An 18,857-nucleotide genomic window follows, 5' to 3' on the forward strand; every position below is an offset into this window, starting at 1 on the left:
CCAAGGCCAAATTTTGGGAGACAATATGGAAAAGTGACTTAATACCTGGTGAGTGCTCAATAGATTTTTTTGTTAATGAATTGGTGATTAAAACAGAAGGTTTATAATTAACAAAGCAATTTGAGCAGTATGGTGAAGTAGAGGGAAAAAGCATTGGCCTGGGACTCATTTGATCTCAGATTTAATTGTCATATTGGTTACTCATTTGATTTACTCAACCAACTCGTATTAAGTACCTATTTCTGCTTGAATATACCATATTGGGTGCCAGGAGTTACAGAGACATTATTGTCTTCCCATCTAAGTCATATATTGAGGGTGGTCATATATTGGTCATATATTGAAGGTGATGGGTGGTATATGGGCTGCATTACAGAAGAGAGTACGTGTGTGTGTGTGTGTGTGTGTTTGCGCGCGCGCGCACGCGCACGTGTACACATCCATATAATAATGATACAGTTTGAAAAATGCTAAAGTGTATGTATATATCAGAAGAATTGATTGATTAGTTGTGCTTGTATGTCTAGGGAAGACCTGGTAGGTATGTGTGTAGAAGGGTCCACAGGTATGTGTAAATGCCAACAGGCATGATGGATATTAAGTTTAGAAAAATATTTGGAGTCAAATTGTGAAGGCCCTTATATGCCGTTCTAAATGATCTGGCTTTAACCTCAGGACAAGCATTTCTCAAACTTGAATAATGACTCAAGAGTTACTTATTTGGTTACCAGATGAATCATGATGCCATTAATTGACAGGAGGAGTAGAGTAGGTGAATTTATTTGGGAAGATGAATGACATAGTTAAGGTACCTGCAGGACATGTAGGTGGAGGTATTAACTCGAGCCAGCTCTGTCAGCATGAAACATAGGACATTGATCAAGATGAAAAATATCGATTTAGGTATCATCAATATAAATATATGTGGTGGTTAGGGTGGAGGAGGGAGTCAGTTTGCTTAAGAAGAATTAACATAGTAGACCAAAAAAAGAAGAGACGAACAATATACAGGACCCTGCGAGAATGGCAATATTTCCAGGGTGAATGGCGAATAAATCAGTGAAAGAGATTAGGAGACAGCCTTTGTGTTGGAGAACCAGGAGACAGTGATATTTCAGAAGATCAGAAAGTTTGTGCACACTTCCTAATGTCATTCACTATAAGGGCTTCGGTTATTCCGTGCCACTTGGCTCGTATCTCCTAAGTCTTTAATTTCAGCTCAGATTTGTCCCTTGTGCTTCTGGATCCTATATCCAACTGCATACCACATATATTCTCCTTCTTGTCTCAAAACCCCCAAAACTCAGTATGTCCCAATTCTTCCCATACTCTCGTTATATATACAGACTGAGGCATTCTTCTTTCTGGGATCTCTAGGCTCCAATGTGAGTCATGTCATCGGCTTTACCTCTCCCAAATCCCCTGCCTCCACATTTAATTGATAACTAGTTCTTATCAGTAATACCTATTAAATATACCTTGCCTGTATATACCTCTCTCTAGTCTCTCTGCTGTTCACCAGTCTAGGCCATCATCCCTTCTCATATGGATTAGAGTTATAATCAGCTAATTGTTCTTCTTGGTTCCAGTCTAACCTCTTATATTCTCCATAATGTGAAATTCATTTCTAAAACACAAATCTATATTGCCCTTCCCCTACTTAAAATTCTGCTCTGGTTTCTAACTGCCTTCTGGCTAAAGTTTAAGGCTCTTCATAATTTGGCTGATAATTATTTCTCTTTTTTCTAGATTTTTCTTTGCCACCTTTCATCCTGCTCCTCCTTCTCTGGTTTCTTGAAAGGACCATGCTCTTCCTCTCACATCCTCATTGTTACACCTTCTTCTTTCATTGTCTGGAGTTCTTTTCCAGTTTGTCTGCTCCTATACTTTTAATTAACTTTCAGAACTCAGCTGAGATGTCACTTCAGCAAGGAAGCACTAGATTTTTCAAGGTAGTTTCCTTCCTAGATGCTGATGAAAACACCCTGTATTTTCTTTATCAGGAAATGTATCTGTAGATTTACTATCTATTCTTTTCTTAGTGTATGTTTCTCTCACTGTGCTATAAGGACAAAAGGGTAGGAACTTTCTCTTTTACATAGTTATATTTCTGCAATCTAGTAGGTATCTGTATATGTTTGTCTCTTAAGAGCCTTAAAGGGGAAAGGTTGGTTATGTATTACTTTCTTATTTTTTTTTTAAAGATTTGATTGGGGAAGGGGAACAGGACTTTATTGGGGAACAGTGTGTACTTCCAGGACTTTTTTTTTTTCCAAGTCAAGTTGGACTTTCAATCTTAGTTGTGGAGGGTGCCGTTCAGCTCCAGGTCCAGTTGTGGAGGGCGCAGCTCAGCTCCAGGTCCAGTTGTGGAGGGCGCAGCTCAGCTCCAGGTCCAGTTGCCGTTGCTAGTTGCAGGGGACGCAGCCCACCATCCCTTGCGGGAGTCGAACCAGCAACCTTGTGGTTGAGAGGACGCACTCCAACCAACTGAGCCATCCGGGAGCTCACCAGCAGCTCAGCTCAAGGTGCTGTGTTCAACCTTAGTTGCAGGGGGAGCTTCCCACCATCCCTTGTGGGACTCGAGGAATTGAACTGGCAAACTTGTGGTTGAGAGCCCACTGGCCCATGTGGGAATCGAACCGGCAGCCTTTGGAGCTCTAACCGCCTGAGCCACCGGGCCAACCCTAGTTTCTTATTAATGTTATAAAAATTGTCACAAATTTAGCAGTTTAGAATGACACAAATTTATCATCTAACGGTTCTTTGGTTCATAAGTACAAAATTGGCCCCATTGGACTAAAATTAAGGGGCCAGTAGACCTGTGTGCCTTCTGGAGGCTTCAGAGGAGAATCTGTTTCCTTGTCTTTTCCATTTTCTGGATACTGCCCACAATCTTTGGCTCACGGCTCTCTTCTTCCATCTTCAAAACCGGCAACATCGAACCAAGTCCTTCTCATATTACTGTCTGTCTGGTTCTCCTTATGTTGCCCTCTTTTCCCTTTAAGGACCCTTTTGATTACACTGGGCCCATCCAGATAACCCAGGATAATCTCCCTATCAAAAATTAGCTGATTAGCAAATCAAATTCCATCTGCAACCTTAATTCTCTTTGCCATACAGCGAGTTTTAAAACAATTTAAATTTAACTTATTTTAAAACAAATAGTTTTTAACAAAACTTATTCACTGAGTAGACATGGACATCTTTGGAAGACCATTATTCTCTCTACCACAGGTAATGGAATTAATATATGCAGAGAAGAAAAGTGAGAAGAGGTCTGAAAAGTAAATTTGGTCTTCATTAACTTAAAATACCTTTATTGAGCACTACCATTCTATGCTAAGTGCTAGGAATATAATTATAATCCAGACAGTCACTGTCTTGGAAATTAGGCAGGATACAGGTGATGTTATTAAGAAAAACTTTTGTAGGATAATGAGCAGTGAAAACTGCATTACGTTGATTGCAGAGTGAGTGGGAAATAAGGAATCCTCTCTGACACTGTTTTTCTATTCTTTGTATAGTAATTTAATTATTTTAGACCTCCTCATTATAAAATGACCATGAATGTCACCTTCAGCCCTAGCTGTCTATAATCCTATGATTAAAAGCTATTACTCAGATTTAATGTAAAGCATTTTCATGCCATTTTTCTTTCTACTCTCATCCACTTAGCATTGCTTTTTTGTAGCTTTAATAACATGGTAAATCCATTTTCTAAAAAAGTTCTGAATTTTGGGCCTTTCTTTGTAATGTTCCAGAGTATCACATAACCTTATCTAATGTTTACCATTAATCTTCCATATTTCTAATTTCCTTTCTTCTCATTTTTGGTGGAAACAGAGAATAAAATGACCCTAACCGCTCTTCCATATTACTTAATAGTCATCTTTTGAAGTGAAACAAACTCATATCCCCTTGTATTTCTTTACTATGTGTATTTTTGAACTGTTATCAACTTTAATATTTCCTTCTAAACATATATTTTCTGGGTCACATAAGTGATGAGGCTCTTCAATTAACATATTAACTAGCACCCAAGGAAATATTATTTTTAAAAATGTTTTTCTTATGCTGCCCTGTGTCATGAAGATAATTCTTGGTGTTCGTATAACTGGGTTGTTTTTTTTTCTTTCAGTTTTTAAATGCTTTCACGCACACTGCCTCATCCAATAGCATATAGGCAGTCATGTCATGTAGACTCTTCATGATTTCACTCCCAACTCCCTTTATAATTTCATCCCATACTACTCCCTTCTTGACATTTTAGAGGGCAACAAAATTGAATTACATATAATGAAGAGCATGCTCTTTTGGTTTCTTATCTCCCTGCCTTTACCCTTGCTGTCTCCTCAAAAGGATTCGTTTTTCCCTTTGCACCTTTTTCTTTCCTTATTTTTGCTCATCCCTTAGATGAAGCCTAGCTATCACCTTCAAGAAAGTATCTTTCCTAACATCCATGTGGCTACATATCCTTTCTCTGTCTTCCTGTGAATGTATGCATCGTTGTATAAAATATTTAATGTTTATCTGTAATATATCTATTTTCTACTAGGCTGTGAACTTTGGTGAAGACAGTTTTGTTTATCTTTTCAGTAACTAGTGCGGGATCAGCACAAACTAAGCATTACATAAATAAGTCTATAAATTATTGCATAAATAAACAATTTCATTACAGCCCCACCAGTTAAAATGCAACGCCCTCATTTCACAGATAAAGAGAGTGAAGCCTGGTGATTTTAAGGCCACAATGCTAATAAGTTCTGCACTGAGAGTGGAAGCCAGTTACCCTGATTTAAGGTTTTCAGTTTGCCCAATGTGACTTTTGTGTAGTAACTCACTCTGGTGAATCATGAATATCACAATTATCCCACATTTATAGGAGGATGAGGGTCTTAGGAATATAAAAGTTAATGATAGTGCCACAGGCCATTGCATTAATCCTAGAAAATATGAAGGGTGAAGGGCCAGATTTATTGAATAAAAAAATGACTTTATTAGAAAGGGTTAATTCAGAGATGAAATACAATTTTTATGTCATGGTATAAAACTAATTTTACATTGGTTTTCCCCATAGAGAGAATAAAATAAAATATTGGTCACTTTTTCCAATGTATGAAACAGTAGTTCTTCCCTCTTTTATATCTCTAGGGAACAGTTTTCCAGTAAATTTTTCAAAGAGAGACTTTCTTCCTTGCCTCTCACATTAATATACCCAGGCATATTTTTATTAGTAAAAGAAAATCAGTTATAAACAAACCCGAGAGAAAATGAAATAGAATATGTGCTCCTTGAAATGACTAAATGGGAGTATATAGATAATCACTTCCTAGTAAAGCAGATTTCAATTTATTCTTTCCTCTTTCTCTTTGTTGCTGATTTCACATTAATATATCTTACTATCAACTGTGCGTCTACAGTAACATATTTTATTAAAGGATTGGAATAGTTTCTATAAACTGTAACAATTTGTATATGTGTATGTATATCAGCTTTAGATTAACTATGGATATATAACTGATCATGCTTGAAATCATCAACTTTTAAGTAATATGAGAAATAATTATGGAAATGGATAGATTCAAATATATAAAAATGTTAGCACAATAAAAATAAAATGAAAATTAAAAGGAATATGACCACTTGGGAACCCATATTCATCCACTGACTAAAAGGAAGTACCTTAATTTACAGTGGTGATTCTTAACTTAGATTTTATGGTACTAGGACTTTTCAGCAGGGAGGTCAGTGAACCCCATGAAGCTGTATATAAATACATCTGTAGAGGCATTTTTTCTGTAGAGAAGGATCACTATTTTATCAGACAATCAAATGGAGTCTACAACTTGAAATATTTAAGAACTACTGATTTATTATCTCATTCCAATTAATTTTAAAATAACAAGTGCTCAATAAATACATGAGCAAAGAACCTAAACAAGTATTTCAACAAAAGTAGAAATATGCAGAATGAGTAAATGTATGAAATGTTCTACTTCATTAGTAATCAAACAGATTCAAATTAAAACAAACGTCAACTATCTCCTTATATCTAATAAAGCAGCAATCACTTTAAAAGCAAAAGCAGTAAATACTCCTATCAACAGCATAATTTTATTTTTTTTGGTAGCACTAAAAGTTGGTATGACCATTGGAAAAGCAATATGACAATATATAGTAAAAGCCATAAAAGTTTTCATAACATTGACCCGATAATTTATCCTAAGGCAATTATATTATATATCAGACGCTGAAAGAGAATGCATGATAATGTTCATCATGGTGGAATCTCCCATAGCCAGCAAAAGGAAAAGGCAGCCCATATGATATTTATGGTAAAATAAACGAAAAAAGGCAGAATATTATTGTGGCTATGTAAAGTACATGTTTATGGGGATTGTAATGTGCAGACACAAAACTTTTGGGAGATTTTTAAATGTCAAAATATTTACTATATGAGAAAACCGAAACAGTAAATTTCAGTTACTAAATATAAGGAGCATTGCTGTTTAAAATATTAACAAACAAATCGTCCAGCATTATGAGGAAGGTTCAGTTTTCAATTCTGGATAAATCCATGCAGACATGCAGATTGGGCCTTGTGAAATTCCAGGAGGTCAGGCATATAGATTACAACATACATGGATTGTTCAAAACAGAGTTTCTGGATTCATGGTATTTTGTATTTGCGCTGATATGTTCAGCTTTTGTGACTCTGATTATCTTATGACATTCCATATTATCTGTGCAATTATAATATAAACTGATCAATGTGAAAAGCCATGGACTTTTTATTCAAATAATCTTTGTCATGTTCATATCTGTCACTTACTAGCTTTACCCTTTCTGCGCTTGTATTCTTTTCATCTATAAAATGATAAATTACATATGGATTGAGATGACATGTAAAACAGTTTTGTGAACAGTAGACACTATTACATTTTATATATTTTATAATAATAAAATTAGTTATATTATATCATGTTAAAGAAAATAAATGTTACTATACCAAAATAAAACATTAGCAAGTAATTCATTCAAAGTGCATTTTTCTTATATTAAGAGCAGAAGTAAGAGAGAACATCTAGTGAAGATGTTTATATGATGAAGCTCATATTTAGTGCTATTTACACAGTAGATACATAATATTTTGCACATAATGTCAAGGTTTTCCTTCTGCCTTCAAGGCCTATCTAAAAATTACTCTTTGCACATATAATTGAAAACAATAAAAATATTGCTTTACTTCCCACTTTTCACTTAAAAGTATCTGGAACAAATCTCTTCAAATGTCCTCCTACTCAGCTTTTGGTGAAGATGACTGGATACATTTTAAAAACCCTTAAACGAATGCTTTCAAATGACTCATTTACTCTCCCATGTCTGACAGATAGGATGTGCATGCACATGTAGGAAAAAATAAGTGGAATTGCAAAGAAGGTCATTAACATTTATTTATTTTGCAAATGGTACTCAACTCCTGATCGATAGCACAATTCTAGATACACACGTGCGCAGGCGCCATTGAGCAATAGACTTACAGACCAGTCTTTCTACAGCAAGTCAGTGAGAATGGTTAAATTTTGACCATTTGAAATGTTCTGTTTATTTTTATTAGATTTCAAAGCAATCTATTTTTATTTATTCACACTTGTCAACAAAGAAAAGACTTCCATATTGTAGCTATGGTTTATCCTATACTGTGTGAATAATGCTGATATTTTACCACATACACATACACAGTAGCTTGTGAGAGTAACACTATTAAATAAGAAGAAAGTATTTTGTGATGCTAAATAGAATTTTCTCATCTATGAAAACAATGTTAGGTTTATTATTTATCCACTGCTCTCTTATATTGCTTAAGCATATATCTACTTATGGATTAATAATGTGCTTTAAAAATAAACAGATATTCTTAGTGCATGGATACATTTGTCATGGGAAAGTGATTCTTTACGTCATCTGTTTTCAGGAGAAGCAATGGAGATTTATTACTGAAAAATAACATAAGAGCAAATAGGCTTTTTTTGTCAGGGCATTTTGATAAGGGTCCTTTTGACCCATGTAAATAAAATGTGAAATCTATCCATTTCAAATCTTTCTCAGATGCACTCATTTATTGAACATTGACTAACATGATTACATTTACAGTAATTCAACGATAGGCTTTGGCTGCAAAAAAGCATTTTAATAGATTAAGATTGATGATTTTTGCTGTCCATTTGACTCAATACTAATTTCCAGCTTAGGAAAAAAAGAAATCATTTTTAGAAGTATGAGTTATGTGAAGCTGTTTCTTTATAATTTTCCACCCTAATCTCTTGGTATAAGAAGTCTTTGGGGATTTTCCCCGTGAATATTTATATGTAATCCATGAAGAGTATCATTTGCATTTTAATTAGAAATTTCCTGACTTTTAGATGAAAAGTGGTACTAAAAATGTTGGAGTTGTAAGGTCCCCCTCCTCCAAAGCATTGACAAATGTATTGATCAAATATTTGCTGAGCTGTTAATTTCTCCAGTGTTACGTTCTGGGATGCAAAGATAACTAAGTTATGCTGCTGATGATTAGGAAACCTCTTCTATAATGGGAGGGGACTATGCTAGGGCCCCAGTTTAGAGTGTGTAGGTATCACAAAAGAGGGAAAAATCATTTCTATACTGATTGGGGGTGGGAGTTAACAGAAAGGCTCAGGAGTAGTTTTTCAGAAGAAATGACAGCTAATAGGTTCTTTCGATTATACCATAGTACCTACTCATTATAGGGGAATAAATAATATTTCATTTATTTGGATGAGACTCTTTTTCAGTAATGCTTTTATATAATATTTGAATGACTGTGAAATTGAACATATCAATTATTTTTCAGATTTTATTTGGGTTTGGATATCTAGTGCCAACATCACTCATGTTTAATTTCATTTATCAATGACTTTAATGATATATTAAAAATAAACTAATGTATAATAAAAGTTATTTGCATTGTAAAATATGAATGATATTCAGAATTACTTGTTAACTCTTATTCTTCTTTTATTTTCCATTGTAGATGAAAGAGAAGATGTTCAAAAGAAAACATTCACAAAATGGATAAATGCACAATTTTCTAAGGTAAGGATATTTTGTTACTTCTTTTTGAGATGTAATATAAATTGCTGAATTTTCAAAATGAACTGTGTGCCTGTGTAATTTAAATGTCCATATTGTTTTTTCTCATAATGTTGTTTTACTTTAGCTGTGTAAATCTGGGGATATTATGTTGACTTTTAATTAAGGAGGAAACAGCAGAATATATGGTAAAGAGACATTTTGTAAGTTGACAAGATATATCTTTGGTTCTTCTTGATAATGTGAGTTTCTTTAATGACATCGGTCATCAGAGGATTATAACAGCAATCTTCCATCGAGTAGCTAGTATATGTCACAGATTACAAGATATAAGGGATTTCTGTTGTTCTGAAATGATCATTTTGTTTGTCTTTCTTGGTCTTTACCAAGTTTGAGAAAAACTGATATAACTGCTTTGGGCTTATTTGGCTCCTATCGCTTAGAGCATGTGTCAAATAATTTAAGATGGTAAGTTTATCCTCTTTTTCTGCAGACATCAATCCATACTCTTAATGATATTTATTTTGCAAATGGAACTCAACTCATGATCCATACATGATTCTAGATAATTATATATTAACACAGTAAAATGTCTTACCTTGAAAACTGGCCATAGGTATAAAATATAAGGAGGTTTGTGTAAACTTCAAAGTGAGAAAGTCTTGGATTTACATTTAATAATTATGGATTTGGGCAAACCAAATGCTTTGTGAGTAAGTTTCCTCATCTTTCCATCAGTATGTTTGTACACATATATATTGAGTGCTTACAAAATAAATCCAGATAATAGTAATATAAAGCTCGTAAAATTTGATCCCTATATTCAAGGCTTTAAGAGTGGCAAAATAGTGATAACGGTTGTTTTGCATGTTTTTTTGAGGATTAAAAGAGTTATTATATGTAAAAATTCCTGACGCAATGCCTCATGCTCTTAATATGTGTGAATTACTCATGGCTCTGTCTCATTTTGTAAAAGTCTTGGTAATAGATCCAAAACAATCCACTGGGAAATGTGATCTAAAAAGTATTCCCCTTACTGTAAAACAAAAGGTTTTAAACAATCATTCATTCTTTGTGATAGTCGATAGCAGAATTTTGGCATGTACTCTTTAGTATATTAGCAAGAAGTTACTGAATTTGAACTAACCAAATTTCATTTATATTTACATACTGAATTAATAATTAATAAATTGCTATTTGAGAGCTTTAAACAATAAACATAAGGAGGAACATTTTAAAATTTCAACTTTTTTGAGCTAGAGAGGGTACAAATATTTAAAAAAACAAGTTATAACAACACAAATGAGGTGGCCAGTTAGCGCAGTTGCTTACAGGGTGGTTCTAGTAGCACCAAGGTTGCCGGTTCGATATCCGCATGGGCCAATGTGAGCTGCACCCTCCTTAAAACAAACAAACAAACAAACAAACAAACAAGCAACCCCCCAAAAAAGACACACACACAAATGAAAAATAAATTCAAATATTTGGGATAGGAATTCATAATTCTTAGACTATTTACCAAATGGATATATAGGGTTTAATTGCTGTATCTACTGGCCTCATTAAAATTGTCTTATACTTGGAATTTTGAAATAAGCAATAGATATAAGCTTTCAAAAAATATATAGACAAATCAAAATTATAAAGAGTTTTTTTAATAGTAAATGTAGCATAATACTCTGAATCTTTTAATTAAACCAGTGAATTATTTTAATAAGGTGTGTAAACATGACCAAAGACAAACACTGTGAATCTCATTTTACAGATCTAAATAGATTATACCGCTCTATACACTGACATTTTCAGACATTTACCACAACTCACATGCTAATATACAAGCCATAGTTTGATATCTTCTGTGAATGCATTGTTGACACCGCCTTAGAGCATTTTTTCCCCTACCCTTATGACTGCCCATATTTTAAAAGCTGTGGAATAATCACATGCATGAGGATACTGACTGTTTCTTCTCAAGTATCCTCCCCCAATTCAACTCCCAATTATTTCATTTATTTTATAAATGTTTTCCCTAAACCTATTAAAATTAAATCAGGAGAGTGACCATTCTTTCAAATATAAAAGTTTCATATTTGGGAATATCCTAGGTATCAGGAATATAAATAAATGTCTTTAAAGACAAAGGAAAAATATTTAGAGATAAAATTTGTGTGTGTGTGTGAGTGTGTGTGTGTGTGTGTATGTGTGTGTGTTGATTTTTCATTTAGGGAATCTGAAAAATATATTTTCCATGTTATCTGATATTACCTTGTCAAGACTTCAGGTACATGAATAAATTATACACTTTGGAAGATAATGAGAATTAAGAGAAAACAAATGTATCCAGTTTAAGCCACTCAGTGATACCAAAAGATAGACAGAGCTGTGAAATAATGTCATTTGACACATTTATTGCATCACTACATGGCATTCAGCAGAATTCTAGGCCTATAGGAGACACAACATTTGTTTAAGTTGAATCTTCTGATCTCTTGCAACTAGGGTTTCCAGGCGGGAATTCCCATTCGTTCTCGGGAATTTTTTTCCCTTTCCCGTTCCAAATCACGAGATATAAACTGTTTTCCGTTCTCCATGATGAATCGTTTCCACAAACTGACGGCCAATACTACCAACCACCTGGGTTCGATTTTCCCCATTTCCCGACCAACTTTCTTCAGGATTCGGGAACGGGGAAAGCAAAAAAAACTCCTCAGAACGGGCTGGAATTCCCACCTGGAAACCCTACTTGGAACCTACACGTTTGGAAGATATTGAATAATTGCTACCATGTTTCACCGAAAATAAGACCTAACTGGACAATCAGCTCTAATGCGTCTTTCGAAGCAAAAATTAATATAAGACCCTGTCTTATTTCACTATAATATAAGACTGGGCATAGCATAACATAACATAACATAACATAACATAACATAACATAACATAACAACATAACACCGGTTATAATATAATATAATACAGGGTCTAATGCTAATTTTTCCTTCAAAAGACGCATTAGAGCTGATTGTCCATTTAGGTCTTATTTTGGGGGAAACACGGTAAATAGAGTAGCACTGAGTGGGCTGTGGGTGGTCATTACCCTGGGCTAAAATGAATTAGGAAACTATTATGAAGAAAGCTGTTCTTTTTCCACTGACAGACTCTAAAGAAAGGAGTGCCAAAAAGCAAGACATTCCAGACTGAGAAAATGGGAACCTACTGAAGGCAGGAATGTGTGTTTTGTGATGATCGTTACTAGTGCACTAAATAAATATAATAAATGCATTTGGGTCAGTAGTATAGACAATTAAATATATCCTAAGTTTAAGAAAAGAGGAAAAATCTGAATGGAAAAGAATGTTGAAGAAGACTTAAAAGAGAAAAAACAATGAAAAATTATCTGTGTGGTAAATTAGGCAAAGAGAATCACATACATAGAACAATAAAAAATTAATATGATAAGTTAAAATGTTTATCACTGAGGTATACACAACCACACTTATATAATATTTGCAAAGTATAGAGAGAGAGCAAAGTAGTTACTTGTTATTTTGTAAAGCTACATAGAGGCTCTTTTAAGGGAAAAAATGTGATTAAATATAGCCTTATCATTTAGTGTTATTTGAAGGCACATACACCTTTTTAGTAAATCCAACTGATTTTTCACATTCGCAGTACCATTTTAAAATAGGCTGCATCTCTTTTTTTTAAATAACTCTTCTATTAACCTCCAATTCTAAAAATTTCTACTAGAATGTGATTTATCACATCTATTCTCTAAAGATAACAAACATTATTTATCTCCACATAAACATGAAGCCATTGCTAGGAAAGATTAATTCAAGGTAAATATTCTACTCATATAATTTGTGGTTATTTTATAATCCTAAAAATACATTTAATTTACTGTACTACAAATATAATTCACATCATAAGAATTTTGTTCATTCACACAGGTTCATCGATACTTTTGAAATTATGACCCAAAATGATTTTGTCGTAAAATTTGCTTGATGTTTGTGTTAGAGAAAAAGCAATCTGTGGGGACAAATGTTTACTTTACTACTACATCAATTGAAGATTTAAATCATCTCCCAATGAGTTATATGACGGTTTTGATCTTATACTGTATTTAGTAATTATTTTATTTCCATCCCCTCTCTACAATTTTCTGTCTGATTCTTCCAAAAGCAGTAAACAACTTTGCATTTGACTTAAATGAAGTAGAAATGTATAACTGGTATGTGTATGAACTTCAAAAAAACCCATGATATGATAATACATTGGTGTCTTCATTCCTATGACATATATGCTCTTACATAAAAAAGCCAGGACCAACTCTCAACATAACAATAACATGAGATAGAATTAACTGATATAACGTACTTTTCCCAAGAATTCATCAGAATTCACCTTCAGCCAGTATAATGAGCATGATATAATGCAAATTAACACTAAAACTATGAGTCGGTTAATCAGGCTTTACACAGCTTTGTACCGTGGAGCCTTAAGGAAAATTATTAATTCATTTTCAAAAGATAGGTAAACATACAATTCAAATACTTCCATTTTTGTTTTCTTTGTGTCCATGTCCACTTTGTAGAAAACATGTATTAAAAACAGTTTTTCGTTTTTTAATTTTATTGGGGAATATTGGTGATCAGTGTGTTTCTCCATGGCCCATCAACTCCAAGTTGTCGTCCTTCAGTCTCGTGGAGGACGCAGCTCAGCTCCAAGTCCGGTCACCATTTTCAGTCTCAGTTGGAGGGAGCACAGCCCACTCTACCATGCAGGAATTGAACCGGCAACCTTGTTGTTGACAGGTGGCGCTCTAACCAACTGAGCCATCCGGCCTCCCTAAAAAAGTTTTATAAATAGTAAAAGCATAAAATATTGCCGTTTTTATTATTGTATAATATATTTTATGAATTTAAGGAATTACATATTTATGTAATTTTTCCTCTGCATGCCTGCTCATTTCTTTCTACAATTTGGTTTGAGCTACCTTCTTTGAATGGAACAGGGAGAATAGAACATTTATTTGTTTTATTATCATGGTATACACTTTATCCAATCTTTGCACACACAAACACACATACTCAATAAGCATGTTATGTTTAAAGTTCATTAAATGGTTTCATGATATGAAAGGAAGGTACTAGGTACAAAACATTGTTTCAGTGAAAGAGGTAACCATATATATATATATATATATATATATATATATATATATATATATACATATATGTTTCCTCTGTCCCAGTTCTAAATTTATATATAACTAACAAATTCATGTATTACTACTCTACAAGGGGCCTGATTTAATAGAAGTAATTGAGCAGGATACTGTATCATGGAAGGTTCACCAGAGATATTAACATACCAGTATGCCTCTGGCTTCCTGTTTTTCCATCCTATTTGGTATCAGGAAGAATTAAATCACTAGAGACCATGAAGGGCAGTGAACCATGTCACTGGATCACAATAAGCAGACCATATAAAGCTTTAGTAGCACTTGAATTGTTTGGCACAATTGTTTGGGGGAGATGAATATTGGTATGGAAAACTATAGAAACCCTCATTGTAGACGTAGCAAAGATTAGGAACTTTTTTTTCCCTGTATATCCTCATTAATAGTGCTATGGCGAGTGATATTTTTATCATTAGTTGCTCCAATGACCTCATGAAATAAGTGTTCAGGATGAGCTAAATGAGAGCTTAGGTGGCTTGCTCAAGGTAAATGGATGAGATGAAGTTGGCACCCTGGAAAGTGGACTCTAAAACTCGTGGTATTTCCACATCTGTTACTCTTAGGATTATTCCACCTACCAAATGCTGCATTTTTCTTGGGACACTTGTCACAAAATTGATAAGGTTCATGAGAAGTAGAGAGAGGGTTTGAGGACATTAAAAACTTGTGGAATAGAAAGTATTTAATGCTTGCAATACCAGTAGAGACTTTAACCTACCTTTGAATGTTTAATAACCCCAAATTTCAACCATTGTTGAGAATGATTTTTAATCAATTCTTTCTGAATGATTTCGGAGACATTAAATGTTAATACTTTTTTTACATGCTAGGACTTGATGACTAAAGTAATCTAGTTTTCAATATAATCATGTAAATTGTGAATACTTTCATTTATTAATATTTTTTATTTCCACTAACCATAAACAAATTATTGTGTGTAAGAGATTTAAAATATTTATTTTAAATAATTTTATGAGAAATGCAAAATAATCTCTTTATTGGCATGTGGACTACTTAATATCTATAGTAGATGTTAAGATGACTTTTACAATGATGTCTGTGTTTGAAACTGAAATAATTATGCTAATGGTTTAATCCACTGAGAACCATTCCCTTGAATGTTTTCCTGAATCTAATCTTTGCAAAGCACCCAAGTAACAAAGGGTATCATTCAATTAGTGAAAGGAAAATTGGATTGTGATAGGCCTCATGGTTTTCAATGAAAGACAATTTATTGTTTGTATTGCAGATCTTTCTTAGGAATATCTTTTTATCAACCCACCATTATTGAGCTCTTAATAATTCTAGCTAGTTTTATAATAGAAGGTAACATTTTTCTTTTTAAGTTACTGTGTTCTGAACTATCTTATTGGAATTGTTGATTACCATACCTTTATAATATGGAGTAGTCTCATTGGCAAGCATATTTAGTTGGCAAATGTAAATATTTACCAATTAGCATGATTGTTGCTAGTAAAAAAGTAATTCTCTGTAGCTGACAGGCAAATGCATTAGTTATCTGATTTATTCTGTCCTAGAGCCATACCTAACTTTCTAGCAAAACAACATATATTGACTTTAGTGGTTTATTTTCATTTAGGGAAGAATAGTTGGCATTCTTGTACCATCCCACCAGAGATATATGGTTGCTAAAATAACCTTGCAACATTTAACAAATATCTATTGAGTGCCAACTATGTAGCAGGCATTGTACTATACACTGTACAGGCACAATGCAACGTTTTTTCCTCTCTAGAACTCTCTAGGAGATTATCATCTGAAAGAGGAAACAATTATGGGACAAATAATTAAAATAAAACATGACCTTTAATATAATAAAAGTGCCATGGGAACATAGAAGAAAGAATGCCTAATTGCTTGGAGAGGGCGCCATCTTTTGAAAATGGGGGCCATTTAATCTGAGGTTGTCCATCCAAAGATGCTTTAAAGTGAAATGAAGGCGACAGGAATCGCATGTAGAAATGTGCAATGACTGAGGAAGTTTTGCTTGTTGGGTGGGGAGTAGCCAAGGAGATCCATGTGAGTGGAGAATGGAGGTTATGAGAGGGAGCACAGTGCTCTTCCTGAATAATGATATGGTTATTGGGGCCAGTTAGGCCAACGCTGAGTTGTTTTTTTTGTTTTCTGGTATTTTTTTTTTTTTTTAAGATTTTATTAGGGAATCGGTACAGAACTTTATTGTGGAACAGTGTGTACTTCCAGGACTTTTTCCAAGTCAAGTTGTTGTCCTTTCGGTCTTAGTTGTGGAGGGCGCAGCTCAGCTCCAGGTCCAATTGCTGTTGCTACTTGCAGGAGGCGTAGCCCACCATCCTTGTGGGAGTTGAACCAGCAACCTTGTGATTGAGAGGATGCGCTCCAACCAACTGAGCCATCTGTGTTCATTCTTAGTCGCAGGGGGCGGAGCCCACCATCCCTTGTGGAAGTCAAGGAGTCCAACCGGCAACCTTGTAGTTGAGAGCCCACTGGCCCATGTGGGAATCGAACTGGCAGCCTTTGGCGTTTGGAGCATGGAGCTCCAACCACCTGAGCCACCAGGCTGGCCTGAGTTGTTTGTTTAATTATGTTAATAGTCAACTTCTGGGCAAAAAAATGTGAAGTTCTGAAAAATAGGTCATGTTGGAGGAATTAGACAACCCTATAACTACTAATCCTTTATGCAAAATTAAGTCTGAAGCCTATACTTTATGCTTAAGGAATAGACATATGGATCTGAAATAAAAAATGCAAGTGGGTTACATTTTTCGTAGAGTTGTTTGATATCACACATACTCATCAGTGCACTGCATCGGACTCACCTAGAGGGCTTGTTAAAACAGATTGCTGGAACCCACAGCCAGAGTTTCTGATTCCATAGGTCTAGGGAAAGAGCCCAAGAACTTGGATTTCTAACAAGTTCCCCATTGGAACATGTTCCTATTATTTAAATTACCTGTGGCTATTATGTGAGGCAGTGAATAAATATGAATATTCTGTCTGTGCCTTAAGTCCTTATCCTTCATAAACAATCATTTATATTCAAGGAAACATGTTTTGACAGAAATACTCATTGTCGGCATTCACTAACATTATTTACTGTGCACCTATTACATGTTAGGTGTTCTTGGTTTTTTCATATGGCAGTAAAGAATCATAGTGGGGCGACCAGATGGTTCAGTTGGCTGGAGTGTGAGCTCTGGACAGCTGGGTTGCTGCATTGATTCCTGCATGTGCCAGTTGAGCTGTGCCCTCCACAGCTGGATTGAGGTACAGCAACTTGGAGCTGATGGACCCTGAAGAGACACACTATTCCCCAATATTCCCCCTCAAAAAAAAAAAAAAAAGGAAAAATAAGAATCATGCTGATGCTGCTGGTCCAGGGACCACACTTCGGGAACTACTGCCAGTAATTTAATCAGGTTTTTAGTAGGAGTGTTTGAGGAGAACTCATCTAGGAATTTAACGAACACTCAGTGGGGAATATTCTTTCTCATTCTCCAGCTGAGAATCACTATACTTGATTGAAGTTGGGCTCTATCTTGAGGGGTCTATACCTGGTAATATCATCATTGGGCTTTGTTAAAAGACTCAAAACCTACCAATCGTGTATGTATGTGTGTATATATATATATATATATATATATATATATATATATATATATATATAAATCTTATAATGGTCTTCTTATGTTATAAACCTTAAAAATATATATCTGATTGGCACAGACATAATATATACCTGATTGGCACAGATATCTCATATATATCAAATAATTAAAATAAAGCATGTCCTACTCATGATAACTAATCTTTAATTAATTCTCTAATCTTAAATTAGTTATCATGTGTTCCATAAGTAGATAAATGATAAAGAAAGTAATTGAACTGAGCTCAAAGTTTGGAAAAAAGAGCCCATCCAAGCGTAATACTGACTGTATCTTTTTCTTTTCTTTCACTGCAACCATTTCATGGGCAACAATATGTTTTTCTAACTAATAAAAAATTTCAGTGAATGTACAGTGTTCTTCAATCCCCCTTTTGTTGTTTATTTTACTTCTGCAGAAGAGTTTCATTTTAGTAGCATCTTTCAGTGCTCGAGTTAAGGAGTTACGTTTTTCACCTTACCAGGGTTCCTTTGGCCTCCTACAATTCTCTATCAAATTATGATCATGATAGCCAAGACACAGAGTTAAGATGAGATCTGTCCATAATCTGTTAATATAAGTCCAGCAGTAAAAACTTCTCTTGTGATGCAGCTAGAGGCAGATTTGTAAAGTTCTTAGACCACAAAAGGTGGTTTGATTTGAAAAAGTCCTTCGCTTAATCGTATCCCAATTTAATCCTTAATTTCACTACCTCAATTCTGTGTGCAGAAAGAAGGAGCAATAAAAGTAAACAAATGGTAATCAATAAATAAGCAATCACTTTGTCTTGTGCTGACTTGTGGCCAGCTAATGGATGAGACAAACAGACTCCTTAATTAGAAATGTGAGTGAAGTCACCC

The 18,857-nt window shown here is 34.4% G+C and overlaps 1 protein-coding gene across 1 annotated transcript in view; it reads left to right on the forward strand.

Moving 5' to 3' along the window:
- DMD (dystrophin) overlaps window positions 1–18,857 on the forward strand; it is a 2,022,175-nt gene that overhangs the window by 174,524 nt on the left and 1,828,794 nt on the right. Inside the window, exon 2 of the mRNA XM_081043053.1 lies at window positions 9,053–9,114. Coding sequence (XP_080899179.1) covers window positions 9,053–9,114 — 62 coding nt within the window. The remainder of the gene's footprint in view (window positions 1–9,052; window positions 9,115–18,857) is intronic.

Source organism: Rhinolophus hipposideros, assembly GCF_964194185.1.
Source record: "Rhinolophus hipposideros genome assembly, chromosome: X".
In the NCBI taxonomy this organism is placed as follows: domain Eukaryota; kingdom Metazoa; phylum Chordata; class Mammalia; order Chiroptera; family Rhinolophidae; genus Rhinolophus; species Rhinolophus hipposideros.